Below are 18,954 nucleotides of genomic sequence, written 5' to 3'. Positions count from 1 at the left end.
ATATGACAGTTTAGGGAATGTTTGTCAGTTTATTATTCTCCTTGTGTTTTATGAACAGCATTTAGGACTGCAACTTTCAGTATAGATCAGAACCTCCATTTTGTAACAGGAACAAGCTATGTATGGAAAACTAATACTGTTTTATTACATCATCAATTTGTTTTACAAAACAATGGGGTGGGAATGTTCTGCATGTTGAATTCTTTTAGATTAACTATTTATCTTGTGTGTGAAAATTGTGAAGGTAGGAGGTGCTTTTATGGCTAAGTCTCACAGCCCTAGAGTAAGAACTATAGTTTTTCAAATTGTTTTAGTGTTAATTTTTCTTTCCCTATTTGCATTGGTAAAACTATACAGGCAATGACAAAATATGCATGGCAACGTAATTGATTTCAAATGATTTCACTACCTAAAATTTCCCAGTTAAGGAATTAGAAGTCTGTCTATTTTAAAAGAAATAATTGCAATTATTCCTGCAAGTTAAAAATAAAGTTACATAGAAAACCAGTCAAAAAGTTTGACCATGGCTACAGTAAGAATTGTTTAAGATTCAGAAAAATCACAGATGGATTTTAAATACCAAGCTTCAGCTAAAAAGAATTTTCAAATGCTATAAAAATTCTGCATTTCTAAACCATTTATCTAGCTAAAGAACCTCACAGAAAAAAATCTTATTAGAGGACGCTATTTGTATGATGCTAAATACATATTCTAGAGCCCACAGTGTGACATTTTTCAAGATATATTTTGTATATCTTTATTTCAGGATTAATAAAGACTTAGGCTACAAAAATACCCATATTCACAAGATGTAGAATGCTTCTGTATGATGCAGTCCACTAAATACCATACAATTTTAGAACAGAGGAACAAATACTATGTATTTCAGTTCAATCAGTGAATCTGAAACAAGTGTTTTGTCAAATAGAATAAAATGTTTTTGTGAAACACTTTTTAAAAGTTAAATGATTAGAATAGTCTACACTTACATAATTTTTCCAGTCAAATATCTCCATTTTTGAGGCTTTACAAACTAACAAATGTAACTATGACACTGTGAGGTAGGGGAGTTTTATTTATTTCCCCCTATTTCAGTGGGGGAAAACTAAGTCTCAGCATGCGCAGATTGTTGATTCTTGAGTTCTGGAGGGCCATCTGTTGAGGCATGGAGCACCCTTACATTGCATACACTTCAACAGGATTCTCACATCAGCAGGCCTTAAATGACTTGCCCAAGGTCACACAAGAAGTCTTCAGCAAAAATGGAAATGAAAATCATATCTCCTCACTCCCAATTCTGAATCTTAATTCCAAGAACATTCTTCTTCTCCAAAGCATGTTCACAATATGAATTTTAAAAAGTTACAAAACTCAGCTACAATGTGAGCTGGAGCCACATTAAAACTTGTTACCACTTAGTTGTATTTCCTTTGAACTTTCTCAATGAAGATGAAAACTTGCAATCAAGTGGAAAAATAAGCAAAACTTAGTGTGGAAATATTACAGACTAATGGCCAACGAATGTATTGATAGTACTTTTGAAGGCTATGTATTAGTAATTTAATGCATGAAGGAATGAATTCAGCTCACGAGAGCGCTTCCTCCTACTTCTAAACCCCAGAACCAGTACAGCCAATCTGAAATGCTACATAAGACCAGACTCCTTTACTCTTTTATGGAATTCTAGTAGAAACAGTTATGCATTATATGAACAGGCAAAAATTCTACATTCACTTCTGCCTGGTGGAGTGAATTAAAATTAATACAAGTAAAAGCAAATATGATCGTCTCTACACAGAATACTGAAGGAATACATTCCAGATAGACTGAGTGTCTTTACCCTAAAGAATTTTAAGTCCTTTCTGAAATATGCAACAACTAGTGCACATTACAGCTATTATCATTATACCACTTCAATCTGTGGTGGTGTGAAATGGTAAAATGGGCAGGCATAGTAATTAATATTAGTTTCAAGGTCTTATTCCTAGCATGAAAAGAGCTTTTGACATATGGATTACTGTAGGAAAAGAGCAGCCAACTGGTAAAGAAACACTGTAGCCATTCCGATATGAAAGATTTTTAATTTCAAAGCCCTTTTTTGACATTTGTTGCTTCCTTGAGCTTCTGAACTCATCTAGGTCTTCATAAAAAATTTTGTTTCCACGTTCAGGAAGTAGAAATGTAATTCCAAAGGCAGCCTAAGCAATATGGCTGTCATACATTAAAAAAGCACAAATTAAAGGTTTGACAATTTGTGTAAACTCATCGGTAAAAAAAATTTTACTTTTAATTTGACAATATATGTACCTACTGGGATTTTCAAGACCAAAAGAGCTATTTTCGTTATAAGAAAAAAAAAGTTTTTACACCATCAATTATTTTTAAGACTAATTTTTGTGAGTTACCCTAAAGTGATACTGATGTTTCATTTGGTATAACCACCCTTGTCACATGTAATTATCCCTTCAGTTGTATAAACTGGCAGTTACACAAAATTTGCCATCATTATAGTGACAACATTGATACAGGATGGAATACAAAAAGTGTGTCCCAAATAAAAAACTTATCTGTGGGTTTAAAATTTTATTAGATTTAATTTAAAATTTAAATCCCTAGAAATAGTACTTTAAGTTTACTCTTTGACAACCTAATTCATTTAGGTATCAGAAGATAAAAATCTATCCTTACAATTTAAAAGCAAATGTGTTATCTTACAAAAAATGTTTTCAACTTTAAATATAGAAACATCTGAAGTGTAGCTAGCACTACTGCAATTATCTTTTCTAGCTTAATGTATAAGGTCCTGCCAGTTATTTTAAGCAGGCTTTACAAAGTGAGGCTTAAGTATTATCAGCTTAACACTTAAGTGTTAACAGCTGTACAAAGTAGGGATTCCTCATACCCAAGATATTAGTAACTAAAAATCTCAAAGGAAGCATTTCCTCTTTCCTTCTTACAACAGTATGAAAACAGCAGAAGAGCATATGATTCACTCAAAATTGGATAAAACTGACATGAGCGAACCACAGGCTAAGACCATATCCCTTTTTCTAAGGCAATAAAACTACTTGATAAGGCACCTCATCTCCTCAGACTACTCCTACCTTTTCTGCCATTTCACTAGCTGCTACATACACGCCTCAATAAAATTTACAGATTGAGACAGAACACACAATAACAAAACATACATGAAGTTGCAGCTGTCTCATTCAAAACTGAATTTTAAGAGTTTCTGAAGTTTGAACAAAAAATGTGACTGACATTATACCATTTAATTCCTCCCTCTTTAAAACCTGCACAACCCTGAAACTCAGCCCTATCTTTAGCTATAAATCAGATGAAGAATTAGCTGAGATTTGTGTGCAACAGAAGAACATTGTGCATGACCCAAGAAACTCTGGGAATAAACTGTTTTCGGATATTTCTAAAATGCCTATTAACATGGCACCTAAGAGTCTTATACTAATGTGTGTGGTGAAAACATACTGGGAAATATATCTGGGATAAGATGTGTAGGAGAAAAAAAAGGGCAGATGATTACTAGGGTGAGGGGCGTGCCTGACAAGATACTGAGAAAATAGGAGGTGAAGACAACGCAGGAGAGGATCCGGAGAGAAAAAACAGGGCAGGGACATCTTAGAAAGAGCATGATCTCTGGGCCAGGGGATGGTGCAGATAACATGGAGACAAGCAGTAATGCTGCCTGCAAGCAAGTAAGTCTAGCCAGCATCTGGAGGAAACCCAGAGTGAGTGTGTTTGGGGCAGGCCATGATGACAAAGAGCAAGGGCGTGGCAGACTTCCCGGGAAGAAACAGCTGCTGCACACAGACGCCGCGAGTGGGCCGCTCTCTCCGAGGAGTCAGCTGCGTCAGGCCCTGCCAGCGAGGAGGGGCTCAATGGGCAGGCCCCAGAGACTACTAGGGGTTTCAGGGAGGGGCTGCGCTGGCTCCCCGAGAGAGCGAGGGTGTCTGTGGAAGGAAGGGCCCATGAAGGACCGGGGAGAAACACCTGAAGGCACCGAGATCTGCAGGGGCATAGGGTCGGCCGGTTACTCCAGACTCGCTGGGCTACTCCCCCGGCAGAGCCCGGCCGTTCACCCAGAAGGCCAGGAGGCAAAAATCCCCCTCTCTTTCCCCGGAGTCTCTCACCTGGGCGGCTCCCGCTGCAGCGCCGGCTCCCCCCGGAGAGGGGGGGTTGGGAGGAGAGCGGCACGCCCGGCCCCAGAGCCCTGCGGCCGCCCGGCCTCCTGTCCAGCAAGCGGAGCAGCCAGCCAACCATACCAATCACCGCGCAGGCGGCCAACAGCTCCCAGCCGGGCCAGCGGCCCCAGCTGGCTCCCCACAGGGAACCCCAACCCGACCCAGCCCCTGGCCACCGCTCCATCTCCGTCCCGTCTCAAGACCAGGCCCAGTTCAGCCCACCCGCCTCACGCCCAGCCAGCCACTCCCCTAACAAGCACCCGTAGCGACAGCGAGTACCTCAGGCAGCCTCCCGGCTTCCGTCTCCTCCTCCCCCCATTACCCCCCCTTCACGGGCACCGTTCCCGCCCTTCCCCGCGTGCGTCGCACCCACAGGGCCTTACAAGGACCCCGCTGCCCTCCAACCGCGCAAGACCGTCTGTCTTCTCCGCTGCCTGACAGGAAAACAGATCTTCCCTCCCCCCGTCACAGAGCTGCCTGCTAGAAAAACAGCCCCCACCCCCTTCTCTCCTACGCCTCCTGTCTCAGGGCTTGCTGGGAAAGCAGAGGGGTGGCACGCAATAATAAGCCGTTCAGGCTCCTGCCTGAGGGGAATTTAACAACTGCACGGTCCTTAGTGCCCCGCCCAGCCCCGGTGCCTGATGGGAAAAATCCATTACCGGCTGCTACTGCACCTGCTGCGGTGGCTGACGGGAAAAAGGTGGCTGAGACCCGTTGCACGCACGGGGGGGCCTCAGGCAGCGCTGGGGCTGTGGCCTTCCCTGGAACCTGACTCAGGGATTCCAGTGGGGCCGGCGGATGAGGAGGGTCCTGCGCCCGCTGGGGCCCAGTAGCTGCTACGGGGGCAGAGGCCAAGCCCTAGGGTTGCTGCGTGGGCAGGAGCCGAGCGGGCTGCAGGTGCTGGAGAATGGAGCAGGGAGCGCGGCAAAAGGGCCTCCAGGCGGGGTCAGACGGACTGGTGCTTCCGGGCCTGTGCCCTGCCTGGCCAGGTGCTTCAGAGACGAGCGATCCGGCCCCTGCCACCCAGGCTGTCAGCGGTTTAGGGCCACCCAGATCCTGGGGTCGCATCCTTGGACAGCTTGGCTAGTAGCTTTGGATGGATCTATTGCCCATGAAATCACCTTATTTTTTTTTTAAACTGAGTTATACTGTTGGCCTTCACAACATCACCTGGCAACAAGTTCCACAGGTTGGCTGTGCCTTGTGTGAAGACTCGCTGCCTTTTGTTTGTTTTAAACCTGCTGCCCATTAATTTTATTGGCTGACCCCTGGTTCTTGTGTTATGTGTTGGGGTAAATAACACTTACTTATTCTCTTTCTCCACACCATGTCCCCGTCTTTTTAACCTCTGCACAAGCTGCTCCAGATCCCTAATCATTTTTGTTGCCCTTTTCTGTAAAAGGTACAATTCTAATATCTTTTTTTGAGATGGGGTGTTTAGCACTGCACATAGTATTCAAGGTATGGGCATACCCTGGATTTAGATTGGACTCACCCCTTCCCTTGCCTAAAATCTATCCCATTGCCTCCCTGCAGCCCATTTCCCCCAAGCTATCCCAGCCTCAAAACATAGTAGGTTGAAATGTAGGAGGTGAAATGGGGAAAATGTTAGCTCATTTGGACAAATTCCCCAGATTATGTAGGATACAGAGATACTTGGAACTGCCCTCCTGCAATCTGTGTTTTGTACCACACTATGTCAGTAACACTGGTAGTAACACATGGCTGTATCATGCTTCGTTATTGTTTGTACTTTATTGTTTGAACATTGATACTTTCATTATTTTAAGAACTTTTTGTTAAAATCTTTTGAAAGATTTGGTCCAGTTTTTTATTTTTTTACTCTTATTCTGAAGATTTATCACTCAGTTTTACACTCCGTTAACAAACTTTGGTCCTTCTGGAAATGGTGTCTAACCCTTGCAAATGTACAGCTAAGGCTAGCGTAAGTCACTGCCACATTAACATCTAGATCCTAAAGAACTTGGGAATTATAACACCACCAAAAGACTATGCAGATATAAACAATTTATTTTTAAAAATAGTCAAAAGAAATGGCGCTAATCTTGACTCAGCCATTCATAAACATGAGTAGATGAATGCAGAAGCCCTATAGCAAAATAATTATGAAAGAATATTCCTTTATTCAGTTACTAAATTTACTGTATGTTCAGACTCTGATCCCCAGCGCTTTTATATGGATAGTTGATGTTTGTTAAGAACCAGATGGGGGGGGGGGGGGGGGGGGGGGGGGGGTCATCTAGTTTCAGAAAATACTGCCATGTATGTGTCCCCTGGTGACTAGGTATCTTTCTCAACTGACTGCTGTTCTTCTACTAGTTTTAGAAGCCCTACTCTGCTCCAATGGTTTTTTTAGTGCCAACAACGTACTTGAGCTAGATAAAATAGAAAATCTGTGCCCAAAAGAGCTTATGCTCTTAGGCACAGGCACAAGCCAGGACACTATGAAATCCAGTATAGGGGCTAATATATAGTTTCTTGTTTTATCATCACAAAAGCAGCAAGACTATAGGAAGAACTTGAAAAAAGAAAAGGTTGGAGCCAGCTGTGGACGAAGTATTGGTAATGGTGGACTCCTAGGATTATGGGGTTACTTTTGGTCTATGTCTCAGAGTTTACTGGACCTGCTAGTTGGTGGGGTCTACTCTGCAGGTAAAGGGATACCAAATGGATTGATAAACTTCCCTGGAGTCTGGAGGTCTCCTGACCAACTCAGGGGTGGCTAGCTCTGCTTGGGGCTATAGTTCTACAATTGTTTTTAGCTTGCTCTTCAATGATGGAAAGTAAATTTGTGTTTTCACAGGTACGCTTTTGCTAAAATTACCATTTTAAAAGTTACCAAATTAATCCACGTGTTCTTTGAGAGCCATTCAAGACTATTTTATTAAATATAACTGTTTCCAGTGTGAATGACACACAATTAAAAAAAACCTGATGTTAGGCCCTCTTCATGCTGGCCAGCACAACCATAAGACCTGAAATCATATTTAAAAAACAAAACAAAAAAACAGAATTGTAGGATGGTTTCAGAACACAGTTAACTAGTCTATACACGTCCTATCATTATGTACAGCATATCTACCTTGAGAGTTTGGCCTATACAGGCACGATAGAACAATAAACCAGCCTGTGTGTACAAGTTTAAATGAGAGGCCTTGAAATAGAGGTTGACAACATCCCTTTAACTCAGGGGTTCTCAAACGGGGGTCATGATCCCTCAGGGAGTTGCAAGATTATTATGAGGTGGTTGTGAGCTGTCAGCTCCTGCTTATACCGGTAAGGGTGACATGGCAGAAGGGAAGGGGTCAGTACAGCCTGAAATATTTTCAAAGGGAGTCCCAGCAAAAAAAGTTTGAGAATCCCTGCTTTATCTTACACTGTTTAATGCTGAAAGGATGGTACAGTCATTTTCATTAGTTTCTTTTCATTTGAAATTTCTGTATTTAAATTAAAATCAAGATGACATTTCCCCGCTTTTCAGTTTTGTACATTTGACTTCAACTATCAGGAAAATAAGGCCAATGAAGCACCCTACTTCTCTTTCATCTTTCCTGATAAGTTCAATGCAAACTCTCAGCAAATTAAATATAATGGAAACACAAATACAATCAATAGTTAAAATGTTTTAAGATTCAGTGTAAAGTAATATACAATAAAAGTATTCCTTTAAAATAAACAGATCTTTTTTTAAAAAGTTTCTGTACAGCATCTTTAGAATGTTATATACAAAAAAGTTTACTGCAAACAAAAACAAAAAAAAAAACCCAAAGAAAATAAATCCAATTTCACTATCAAAGTAAAAACATGAAACCCTTTACCAAAAATAGTTTATTGCACAAAACTTTTCAGGAATTCCTATGCACATCTTAATTTTTTTAATTAACATGCTTTGTAAGGTCATAATCATTAGTTGTACATACTATAACTCCTCCCTCCCTTGGGTTATCCACTCAGAAACTTTGTGAAATGACAATGTTTTTATAAATACAATCAGATTAGACAGATTGAAAATCTCACATAAAACATGACAGCATTTCTTTTACAATATTTAGAACATGTTTCTCTCCCCAAGAAATCTATGCTTTTGTAATAGGGACAAAGCAGTTCCTAAGTGAGACAGCTCCCCATGACTAGAATGATGCACGCTTTATTGAGAGTTCAATGTTATCATATCCCATCTGGCTAGCATTAATAGTTATTCTGGGCTGTCACTGGTTTCATAATGAAACACTGCTTCTGGGTCACTGTGGGGGTGACATGCAAGAATTCACACCTCACTGCCAAAATTAAGATAGCATACATCACCAGTTTGTGTATCTATTAAATCAGTAGTGAATCTGCCGTCTTTGAATCAAATTTATATTGACCAGATTACCATCAATGCACCCTGTGGGGTAGTTTAACTGCTGTTAAACACCTGCAATACTGAATTTCAAGTGTATAAGGAGGAATATAGAATATATGAATGTATATGCCCTAAATATAATTTCCGTTCTGGGCACTATCCTACTCCTTACACACATGGAACTCTCAGATTTCAAAAGGGGTATTTTGCCTGAGTGAACAATATGGGATCAGACTTCGTTCACAAGATGAGGAAGAATTGAGTTGACCATCTAATGTGGTATACAAAATTCTCCAAGTAACCTGGAAGACAATGAAATTAAACTTCATGCAAAATACAACACCAGAGACTCAGTAACTATAGAAGCTTCCTTCCAACATAGGTTTAAAACAGTCAACTGTGCAAGTTTCATTAAAAACAAAAACAATACACTTTTGAAAAATAATGCTGCAGCCTTTAACACCTTATCACTTAGTAAATATTTTCACAATACAGCAACATTTATTTCTCTTTCATCATTAAAATTTGGCTGGGGAACTAGCAACTATTAGGAGTGAGGAAACATAAATAGAAATTACATTCCATTGCAGTGCAAAACACAGCAAAAATAGATTTGAGATTATTCCTTTAGTTTCTGAAAGCACACCAATGTTAGTGAGGCACCAATTTTCTTCTTAATTATTTGTCAGTACTCTTATACAAGCAGACAAGACCAACTGTTTTATTTCCACTCCTAGTTTTACTGGTCTGGTACTGCTGTGGAGACATTATGCTGAGCCCCCGAGTGGAAGGGAGAACCTTTTAAAAAACACAATCACCACCTCTCTGAACAACTAAGGAATAAGGCTGATTGGCTTTAAAGTGTAGGTCTACTCCCATGATGTGCTGAGCATCTCCTAGGACATGCTGACTTTCTTCAAAATGCGCTGACTTCACTAGGAGTAAGATGTGTTCATCATTTCGTAGGATTTAGGCCCCTCAAATGGCATCCATCCGTTTTTGGTCAAGAGGATGGGTTTTGTTTTTATTTTGTAAAGGATGGTGAATATAAAAGAAAACAGGAAGTGTGATATCTTAAGAGTCTAAAAAAGGAAACTGGGTACCCTCAGAGACAGGTGGGTGGAGTAAAGGAGAAGTCAATTTTCACATAACTAATTTATGTCAGAATTTAATATAATTATCTTTCTTAAGAGGAAAACTACACACTTAAGGCTACTTTGTTGTATTAATATACACTCTGTTGTCTTAAAGAACTCATGAGAAAGTTGCAGCACTGCCCTGAAAAAGGGTACATTATGATAACTAGTACGATATAAAAAGAGACAGACATTCTGAAAAACTATTCATGTTCCCTATGATCCGGCCTTCTCTGATCTCAGATAAATGCTTTGGCAGTATAAACATTGCCAAACTTACAAATTAAAACATAATGGATTCTTACCTGTAGATAATGTATTTGTAACACAGAACAGTAACATTAACCCTGTACAAATGATATTTTACTTAAAAACATGAACATTTGATAATTTTTTTTTGTACTGAATATATTAGTCATTATGTAATTTTAACTCAATCAATTAACAATACAGTATGTTTTATTTTTTCCTCTTAGAGCATAATATACAGGCAGCTTAAAGGACATGAACAGCAGCAAAATTACTCAGTACCATTTACTCTGTAAAATAAGACTTAGGTATATAAACATTAGCACACCTGGGCTAGTCAGTAAAGCTTTTGACTTTTTTAAACAGTTCAGTAATCCTACATGATTGGCAACTAATGCCACATTAAACCATTCCTTCCCTCTCAAACCTGAAATCCTTGACTTTTCACTTCAGTCCTTCATATATTTTATTTTTGCAAAAAGTAAGATATAATCCAGTACTGGAGTTTCACGATCAGTCAGTTTAGACCCTGCTGAACAGTTTGTCCTACAACAGAATTAAAGCTTTAATAAAAGAGGTGTAGAGAACTTAATTTGTAGATAAAGGCAGATGTTTGTTTTAGCTTTTTTTTTTTTTTTAAATAAGGTATTGCAAAAAAACAGCCCCCTCAAAGGAAAGAGATAACTGCCTCTGTAGAAAAAGATGGATTCTGGCCACCTGCAGAACAGAGATAAGGATGATAACGTGTCTCATTACATGCAAATAACCAAGTACCAAACAATCCTTATCTGAAGAGAACCTCATCAGTTTTTTCATTAATTTAATCTACTTGTACTGATTGATCAAAAAATCCAAACTACAGAGCATATAACTGTCCCTATTTTCTACATCTTTCAACAAAAACGAAAAACAAATGTATGTATGTGAGTGTCCACTGATTTAGGTGAAAGTTTGTCATGTGGCTAAGTGTGATTCAGAGTGTAGAGTAGGCAAAACAAAGCCTCTATGTTGCTTGCAGAGGAATAAGGAGGAAGGGATGACCTATCCCCCTGCATTGTCAACAGGACAGGGATATGATCAAAGGAGAAATTAATCTAAGGCAATGGTTCAATCATCTTGCATTAGGTTAAGCAGGGTGCCTCTGGAAGGAAGTGCCAATGCTCCCATTCATAAACAATGTGCACCTACTGGGAGCAGGATAAGAAAAGGGAACAAGAAAGTTAAAGCTTAGGAAAATAAAAATTTTATAGGCATTATAATTTTATCTTTAAAAAGATACAAATAAAATAGTTACATGTCAAAAAGCTCTGATTTTGGGGGCTAGTTTCCCTAAGGCCTATGTACAATGTTTTCCAACAGCAAACTCAAATGTCATAATATTAAAACAATGACAGTAACAAAACCCCCACATCAATCTTAACTTACTGTTTGAGCAAATTAAAACAGATACTTCAGGTCAGATAATTATTATTTATATACATACCCTGCACCAGGGATATCTACTTCAGAAATTAACTAAAAAGGTGCACCAAAAAAATAAAATAAAAAAAATTGTGCAATGAAACAAAGCTCCCTACTGGCCTGAGAATGCAAGAGGGAAATCAGGCACTCCAGAAAACGTCCTGGGCAAACATTGCCAAAGAAATTTACTGGTCTGCACTGACCATCTTTTATAGTCAATTTCTTTTAATCTAGGTCCATGGTGTTTGTCATAACTAGAGACAGGCTTGAACCAAAATTTGAAATCCAGACATCTGCACCCTGAATTCAAGTGAGTGGAGGTTTCGGATTCAGATCCCCAAGCCTGACCCAACATATATGGTTGGAACTGGAAAGAGACTTATTTTCCAGATACAATCTGAATGCAGCCCAAGATGATGGGAAATTTTAAATAATTTGATGTTGTAAGATTACAGTGCACTCTTAACTAAATTAAAAAGATCCAGATCTAGAACCAACACTGTCTTCTTGGCCTATCTCTAGTAATAATTCAGATTTTTTTAAAATCCTCCCTCTGAATTTCTGCCTAGACTCATAAATGAGCCAATTTTATCATCTGTCCCCAACATGGATTTCATTACTTCAGTGAGGTATGGGGTGGTTTTTCATAGGAAACCTTAAAACAGCATGATCTGCAATGAATGTTTTGCTGATTCCTTGAAACCATTCATTTGCTCTTTGTTAAAGGCAAAAGCAAAACTCTAAACTCCACTGAAAAAAATGAAAAATAAATAACGATAAAGATTCTTGTACACACTTAAAGCAGTTGTGATGAAAAACAGCTGAGGTGGTTATTGTTTCAACACTTCTTTGTCACCAGCATTGCGATTCTGTTCTTTTATGTCCTCAGAAGGAATTTCTTGCTCGCCTGATGTTGTTGCAGGACAGGTAGAGGTAAGGTCCATTAATTGCCCTTCCATCTGAGTCCACGAAGACATTGATTCATGTACTGTTATGGTGTGTTCCTCCATCTGACGCTGGAGGCTGTCCATTTCTTGCCTTTTGAAAGCGGTGGGGGAAAAAGCAGAAATATCAGTTGAAAGTTAGTCTCAAAAACATTGACTAATGCATTGACCTAATCCTAAAGCATAACGGAAACACAATGCACTTGTATATGGGAGAAGTGACGGTTAGTTTACACTGAAGACTTACATTGGCATAGCTATGTTTCTCAGCGGTGTGAAAAATTCACATCCCTGAACATGCCAACCTAACCCCTAGTGTAGACAATGCTAGGTCAACAGAAGAATTTTTCCATCAACCTAGCCACTGCCTCTCAGGGAGGTGGATTAACTATAGTAATGGGAGAACCTCTCCCGTCACTGCAGTGAATGTCTACACTGAAGCACTACAGCAATGCAGCTGCAATGTTTTAAGTGTAGACATAGCTTAAGTCTCCAAGAAACTCAGGAATCTTGAAGCTGGAAGCAACATGGAGAGGATACACTTAGTCGAAAGAGGAAGTCAGCATGGCAGTGTGTTCTTTTCCATACATTCCCCTGGTCAGGAATAAAGTGGAACTGTAGCTTCAGTGGAGGCATTTAACACTCCCAAGCAGCTGGGTGATAGCAACTTGGATGTACGTTACACTAACATACTAATATGCTGAAGAGCAAATAATGCTATAAGGTGGAAGAAGGATCAGAAAATAATACAGAATAAGGAAACAGACAAAACCTCATCACACACAACCTGGCATTCCAGAGTCTGCTTTGGATAGGGAGGGAGTGGAGCTCTCTTAGCAATACAGCTCACTTGGAGATGAGTAGGGTGCGATATGAAAACTGCTACAAAAAGTGGAACTGTTCAAAGAACATTCTATAACAGACAGGAATCCAGGCAGCACATCAAAGAGAAAACTAACACATGGGTCACTTTGCTGATGCAGACTAGTGGCAACTTTTTAAAATATTTTAAAGATGACATAATGTGGTTTTAAAAAACGTGTCTTACTTTAGTTGCCGGAGACAGCTGTTCAGGTTTTTTAAAGGCTCCTTACTCACAGCTGCTGTTGGTTTTAGCAGCTCCTCCAACAAAGCGGCAGGGACTGGACAGTCAGGAATCTTCACTGGAGTCACAGGATTTGAAGAATTAGTCTCTCCCTTCAGTTCCTTCCTCTATTTAAAGGAAAAACAAAAAACCCAAACAGAATAAACCACTTTCCTCAACTTCACTCTTACCCCATAGGAACAGTCTTAAATCCTTCTACGTATCTGCATGATGGTCAGAGTTCAGAGGATATAGAAGGTTACTCAAAGAGTAGGCTCTGCTATGTAACAGACTAACTCAGTCTAATTTGTCAGCCATAATGGTAAGTAAACAAATATATTCTAGACAGGTAAGTGAGGTGGAGTCAAAGGTTCTTTCAGTTCTATATACTGGATAAGAGGGACAGGATCTAGTCAAGAACTCATATTATTAAAGGACCGATAAATAGGGAACTGAGACAGTACAGGGTTCAAATAATTCCCCTAGCCCTCGGTGATAAGTTTAACTATTCTGAAAAAAAAGTTACTAAAGAGGCTAGTTCACACAAAATGCTGGCATAGGTCAAAGAAGTCCTTTTGGACATTTTGGGTCACATGGAAGGGCAGTAATTCTCAAACTGTAGTCAGTGGATCACCAGTGATCTGCAGAACCCTTCCTGGTGTTCTGAAGGTAAAATATTTTGAGAATCAAGTACTGGGAGATTGGAAGGGGAGTTGGTCCATTAAAGAGTCTCTTACTCAAGTAGTCAGCAAAAGAAAAGAGAATCACTGCTACAGTACCTTTCTTTATAGGTACTAAATATGGGAACTAGTGAAGAAACCATTAACTGCTGAAAATGAGTGAATGAGACCAGAAAGGACTTGGATAGGCTGCATAAACATGCACTTTTAAGGGCTTATCTAAAGGCGCCAAGATTTGCCCATGGTCTATTATTTCTCTCTCTCCTTTTTGGTTTGTTGCATTGAATCAACACCTAAATGCAACATGATGCTTCAATACACAGGAAGAAAGATATTCTACTGAAAAAGAAATGAACTCCCTATTTACCAACCAACAAATTACCCAGAAATTACTGTTTAAAATACAAGAAAACCACTGATCCCCATGTGTAATTCTGACATTATGGTTGTACCAGGATTCTCATGAAGTTATGCTGCAGAAAACTATGATCCCATGTCACATTCCAATTATTTTAAGAGAAAGTCCTCTTCCTACTTAAATACCTTCTTCATCTTGCCATGCTTCAGGTCAGTCTTCAGCTGCTGGTTCTGCTGCAGCAAAGTCTTCATGCTGTTCTTCAATTCAATTACTTTAGCCTGAAGCATGAACTTGTCCTTCTGAGTCATTGACAGATCTTCCCTTACCATCTCCAACTCGGTCTTGATATTCTGAAGAATGAAAAATTAACTCTTAAAAAGCTAAAAAACTGTAAGAATAGTCTAAAGTAGAAAATTCCAGCTGATTAGACTGATCTAGATAATACTTAGTCCTGCCTTGAATGCAGTGGACAGAAGACCTACACTTCTATGGTTAGTTCAGTGTTTATATTTCAACTGCTAAAAACCATTAAAACTGCAAGCTGAATGACTCTAGAGGTTTTAGATCTACTAGTTTTAGTATTTCAACTACTTGCTAAATTCTGAAGACAGATGCCAGTGTAGGATATGCCACTAATATGAACCAGAAACATTTAATTCAATGTATTACCTTTTAAGAGATGTTACAAGACAACCTATTTAAACAGCATATTCTTGCTCCTCCTTGCAGTGATAATTATTTAAATGATGCCAGTATCTACCCACAAGTCCTACAGTGCCTACTCTTATCAAGTTATTTGTTTGATAAATTGATCAGTGCAAGGTTTCTTGAAGGGATGCGGTCACGTGAAGTTTAGATTTGATAAAAAGTAAGTTTTGACAAGACCCAGCAGAAATGTTTTCATCATTTCTTTAATTTCAATGGCAACTACTAGCACCCCTCCACCCACCCACCCACCCACACGCTCTGTTGCTATTTGCAAACTGGGCACCATAGCATTGTGCCCATGCAGAAGAACCAGAAAGTGAAGCCAGTTAGAAACATGACTAGCCTATTCTCATTGTCTAAGCTGGTTTCAACACAAAAAGCAAACAATAACGAAATGGAAACTGATTAAAACTGAGAGACATTTTGAGTTTTATCATCTACAGTTTTATATGTAACACTGGTATAGTACTTTGCTTTTTAACCTTACAGTGTCGCTCTAAATGTTATCCTACTAAGCATCTGTCCCGCACTGTAGTTTTACTTTTCAATGAAAAACACCTGTCTATCAGGAGTGTTACAGGCCAGATCAAGTACCTGTAGTACTAGCTGTATTCCTTCTAACTCCTTCTGACTGCGTTGCTCAGTCATGTCCAACTGCTGCTTCAGCGTTTGAATTTCTCTCTCCTTCTGCTCTACCTCCCATTTGAGGTCTTCAACCTTCAGGAAAAAAAGTACCTTAAATTTCACTACAATCAAAAAGTTGACGAGTATTTTAATTGTTATGTATTTGTTGCAAACATCTCCCACAAAATAATACAAAAATTTTGAGTGTGGTATGAATTTAGTCTTCTGTTTCATACTCCTGAATAACACATATTTAGTATGGGAGTAAGGAATTAACTATGAAGCTTTTACCTCTTGGTTTTCTACAGGCTGTTTGCTAAGTTGTTCATCCAGCTGTTTCTGTAGAAGCTGGAGTTGAGACCGGGCTTCTGCCAACTCTTGCTGGAACTGTGATACTTCTTGAGAACGTTTCCCATCCTCAACCCTAGAACGGAAATGGCAGAAATACTCAAATTGCTATTGTCTGTATCTTTACATCTTTATGATATAAAACAGATATGGCTAAGATGAGATATTTAACAGTAAGTGACACAGATTATTACTGCGAGACACAAAATAGTCTATGTCTAATAAAATTAGCAGTATGGTATGGTCAACTATTACTTTGACAGGCTTTGTCTACATGCTCACCCCAGGATTTTAGCCATAAAACAGAATTTCAGGATGATAGATACATTGATATATCACTAAGTACTTCTTGACAAACGCCTTGATAGCGGATAACATTTCGTATGAAGGGAAAGTTGTTAGTAGGATATCTTAAAAGAAGCAGTTCCCATACTGATCATTCTAGTATTGATATGTGTTACCTGCAGGACTGAAGCTGTGAGATGACAAGTAAATTCTACAGTGGAGGGAGGAATAAGGCCTGGTCCACCTACAGTTTTTGTTATACCAGCACAATTTCAGTAGGGGTGTGATTTCTTACCAAAATAGTTATACTGATACAATTCTTAATGTGGTCGCAATTATACCTGTATAATAGTGCTTATCCAGGCATAGCTTGTTTCCCTTCTCATATGGGCAGAAGCTATACCATACACAGTGGAAGGGGCTGCACTGATTTAACTATAGTGGAACAGTTAAAACAGTACAACACGTGTTTAGACAAAGCCTTAAGGAAGTTATTTGACATTTTTTTAAAAGCACTATTCTGAAGAGCTCAAAATCTAGTTAGCAGTTTCACTGAGGTCTTCTACTTCAGATTACCACATCCTGCATTCTAAGGTTGTTCCAATGAAGAGACTGGAACATAATGGAATAACTAGTATATTCCACAGCAGGCAGCTAGTTCAAATTCCCACATAACAAAACAAAGTAGTATATATCATAAAAGTGGATAGTCAGCTGAAATTTCATTTGCTTATTAAGGTCATCCTGCAAGTAAGGTTTCAGGGAAGTGGAAAAAGGAAGTGCAACAGAGTCAAGATACTGTGTGAAGAGTTAACCCATCTAGTGTATGAAGCAGGGTTTATCTGTGTCAAAACTGTAAGAAGTGCAGGTGGCAGTCTGAAGAAGGTGTGTCCCAGAGACAATAAAAGGATCATGAAACAGAAAATAGAAGCATTTTTGCAAGTAATGCACACTTGTGGCAAATGTTAAGACTCGGGACTAATTCCACACAGGCCAGAGGGGCCAAAGCCCAAAATTCAAATACATAAGTAGATCATAGATTTCTTCCACCTTGTTCTAAGAAACTTAACGTTTAGTATATTTTATTGTGTACTTACTGCAGTTTGTCTGCTTCAGCCTGAAGGGCTTGGACAAGCAGTTCTTTGGCTTGTAGTTCTTTCTTAATTTCACTCAGCTCAAGAACAGCAGCTTTATAATGACGACGGTTATGTGCTGCATCTACTTTGGCTGCCGCAACCTAAAGATGCAAAATAGACAGCTTTTCTTCATCTTATCAGTATTATAGCATTATAAAAAGGTAGAGATGGTACATGGGTGAGACACACACAAACAGAATTTACCAAATGGATTTGTCTGCCTTTGACACTACTCTTATTTGGCAGAAAAAGCAATACTCAAGGACAGTATTTCAGATGAAAGGAGAAGATTTTTACCATTAGCTTCATTAATGCAATGAAAGGACCAAATTTGCTAAATTTTCTGTGAGGGACTGGGATGGGGGTATTTTTACGTGGGGAATGTCACACACATTGCCAGTTATGATTTTTTGAGGAGGCCTTTTGTTAGCATTTTCACACATCACTGTGTTAAATACAGGGCACATTAGAAGATCAAAAACATCTGTGATGCTTATACATTGCTTGGCATCAATAGAGGCAACTGCAGGGAGCAGCTTGTTTTAAATATGGGTTTCACTTTAAACTACTTATTCAATATCTTGTATTTAAATCACCTATGAAGTAATAAAGCAGAAGCTGAGCCCTTACCTGCTCTTTAAGGTCATGAACTTTTGATTTCTCTCTCTCTAAGGCAGTCTGTAAGGCTTGAATAAGTTGTTTCATTTGCTGATCCTCGTCCTCTTTACGCTTTAGGACTGCTTGAACCTATAGTATTCACAAAACCAGAGATTCAGTGGCACAACACATGCTCTATGCACAAATGTTCAGAAGATTGGGGAGAAGGCAAAAAAGGCAGCAATACCAATTGTGACCAGTGAGATGTCCATTTGCATGCAATTTTGTGTAAGACATGAAGTGTCAACTGCATTTTAAAAAAATAAAGATTCTGGGTTTAAAAAAAGCTGGTTTTGAATATTATCTCTGTTTTTAGCTATAATTTTAATAATTCATTCACAAATCCTTAATCAACCTTCCCCTCCACCCACACCTTCAGCTGGGTGCACTTATCTATTGAGGGAATGAATGCCTCTTCTTATACAACTCAGCATGGCCTTGATAGTCTAATGATGTTTTTAAACAGACTCCCTTGGATGGAAGAACTGTTGTCATGACAGAGTCTCAAGGGCATTGGGGAATGAGGGAAACATGGGAATCCTCAAAGTTTCAACAGAGATGGAGGAAGATACTCTTCCTCCACCACCCGCCCCACCTCTCCCTTTGGAGGTGGTGGGGAATTACAAATGCTGAGTTATTTAACTTTCAGAATTCAGTACAGTATGGTGCAGACAGGACCTGCTTTTCCATAAACAAAAATGCCACAAAACCTTCAAAAG

The 18,954-nt window shown here is 39.2% G+C and overlaps 2 protein-coding genes across 7 annotated transcripts in view; both read right to left on the bottom strand.

Moving 5' to 3' along the window:
• ANKLE2 (ankyrin repeat and LEM domain containing 2) overlaps nucleotides 1-4,517 on the bottom strand; it is a 35,369-nt gene extending 30,852 nt beyond the window's left edge. For 2 of the 3 annotated variants that reach the window (XM_067539817.1, XM_067539818.1), the window contains exon 1: nucleotides 4,149-4,443. In XM_067539817.1, coding sequence (XP_067395918.1) covers nucleotides 4,149-4,383 — 235 coding nt within the window. In that variant the 5' untranslated portion in view covers nucleotides 4,384-4,443. Of the gene's footprint in view, nucleotides 1-4,148; nucleotides 4,444-4,478 lie in introns of those variants that run through there. The other variant, XM_067539819.1, reaches the window with a different exon arrangement.
• A 3,516-nt stretch (nucleotides 4,518-8,033) lies between these two features.
• The window catches only part of GOLGA3 (golgin A3), a 38,898-nt gene continuing 27,977 nt past the window's right edge, over nucleotides 8,034-18,954 (bottom strand). For all 4 annotated transcript variants that reach the window (XM_067539812.1, XM_067539815.1, XM_067539814.1 and 1 more), the window contains 7 exons: nucleotides 18,209-18,325; nucleotides 17,540-17,679; nucleotides 16,101-16,233; nucleotides 15,780-15,902; nucleotides 14,663-14,827; nucleotides 13,404-13,567; nucleotides 8,034-12,449 (listed from right to left, as the gene is read on the bottom strand). In XM_067539812.1, coding sequence (XP_067395913.1) covers nucleotides 12,242-12,449; nucleotides 13,404-13,567; nucleotides 14,663-14,827; nucleotides 15,780-15,902; nucleotides 16,101-16,233; nucleotides 17,540-17,679; nucleotides 18,209-18,325 — 1,050 coding nt within the window. In that variant the 3' untranslated portion in view covers nucleotides 8,034-12,241. The remainder of the gene's footprint in view (nucleotides 12,450-13,403; nucleotides 13,568-14,662; nucleotides 14,828-15,779; nucleotides 15,903-16,100; nucleotides 16,234-17,539; nucleotides 17,680-18,208; nucleotides 18,326-18,954) is intronic.

Source organism: Emydura macquarii, unplaced genomic scaffold (assembly GCF_026122565.2).
Source record: "Emydura macquarii macquarii isolate MOO-44397 ecotype Brisbane River unplaced genomic scaffold, CSIRO-AGI_Emac_v2 contig_554, whole genome shotgun sequence".
Lineage (NCBI taxonomy): Eukaryota > Metazoa > Chordata > Testudines > Chelidae > Emydura > Emydura macquarii.
Note: the sequence above shows the minus strand (reverse complement) of the source record. Positions and strands in the feature narration are given on the sequence as shown.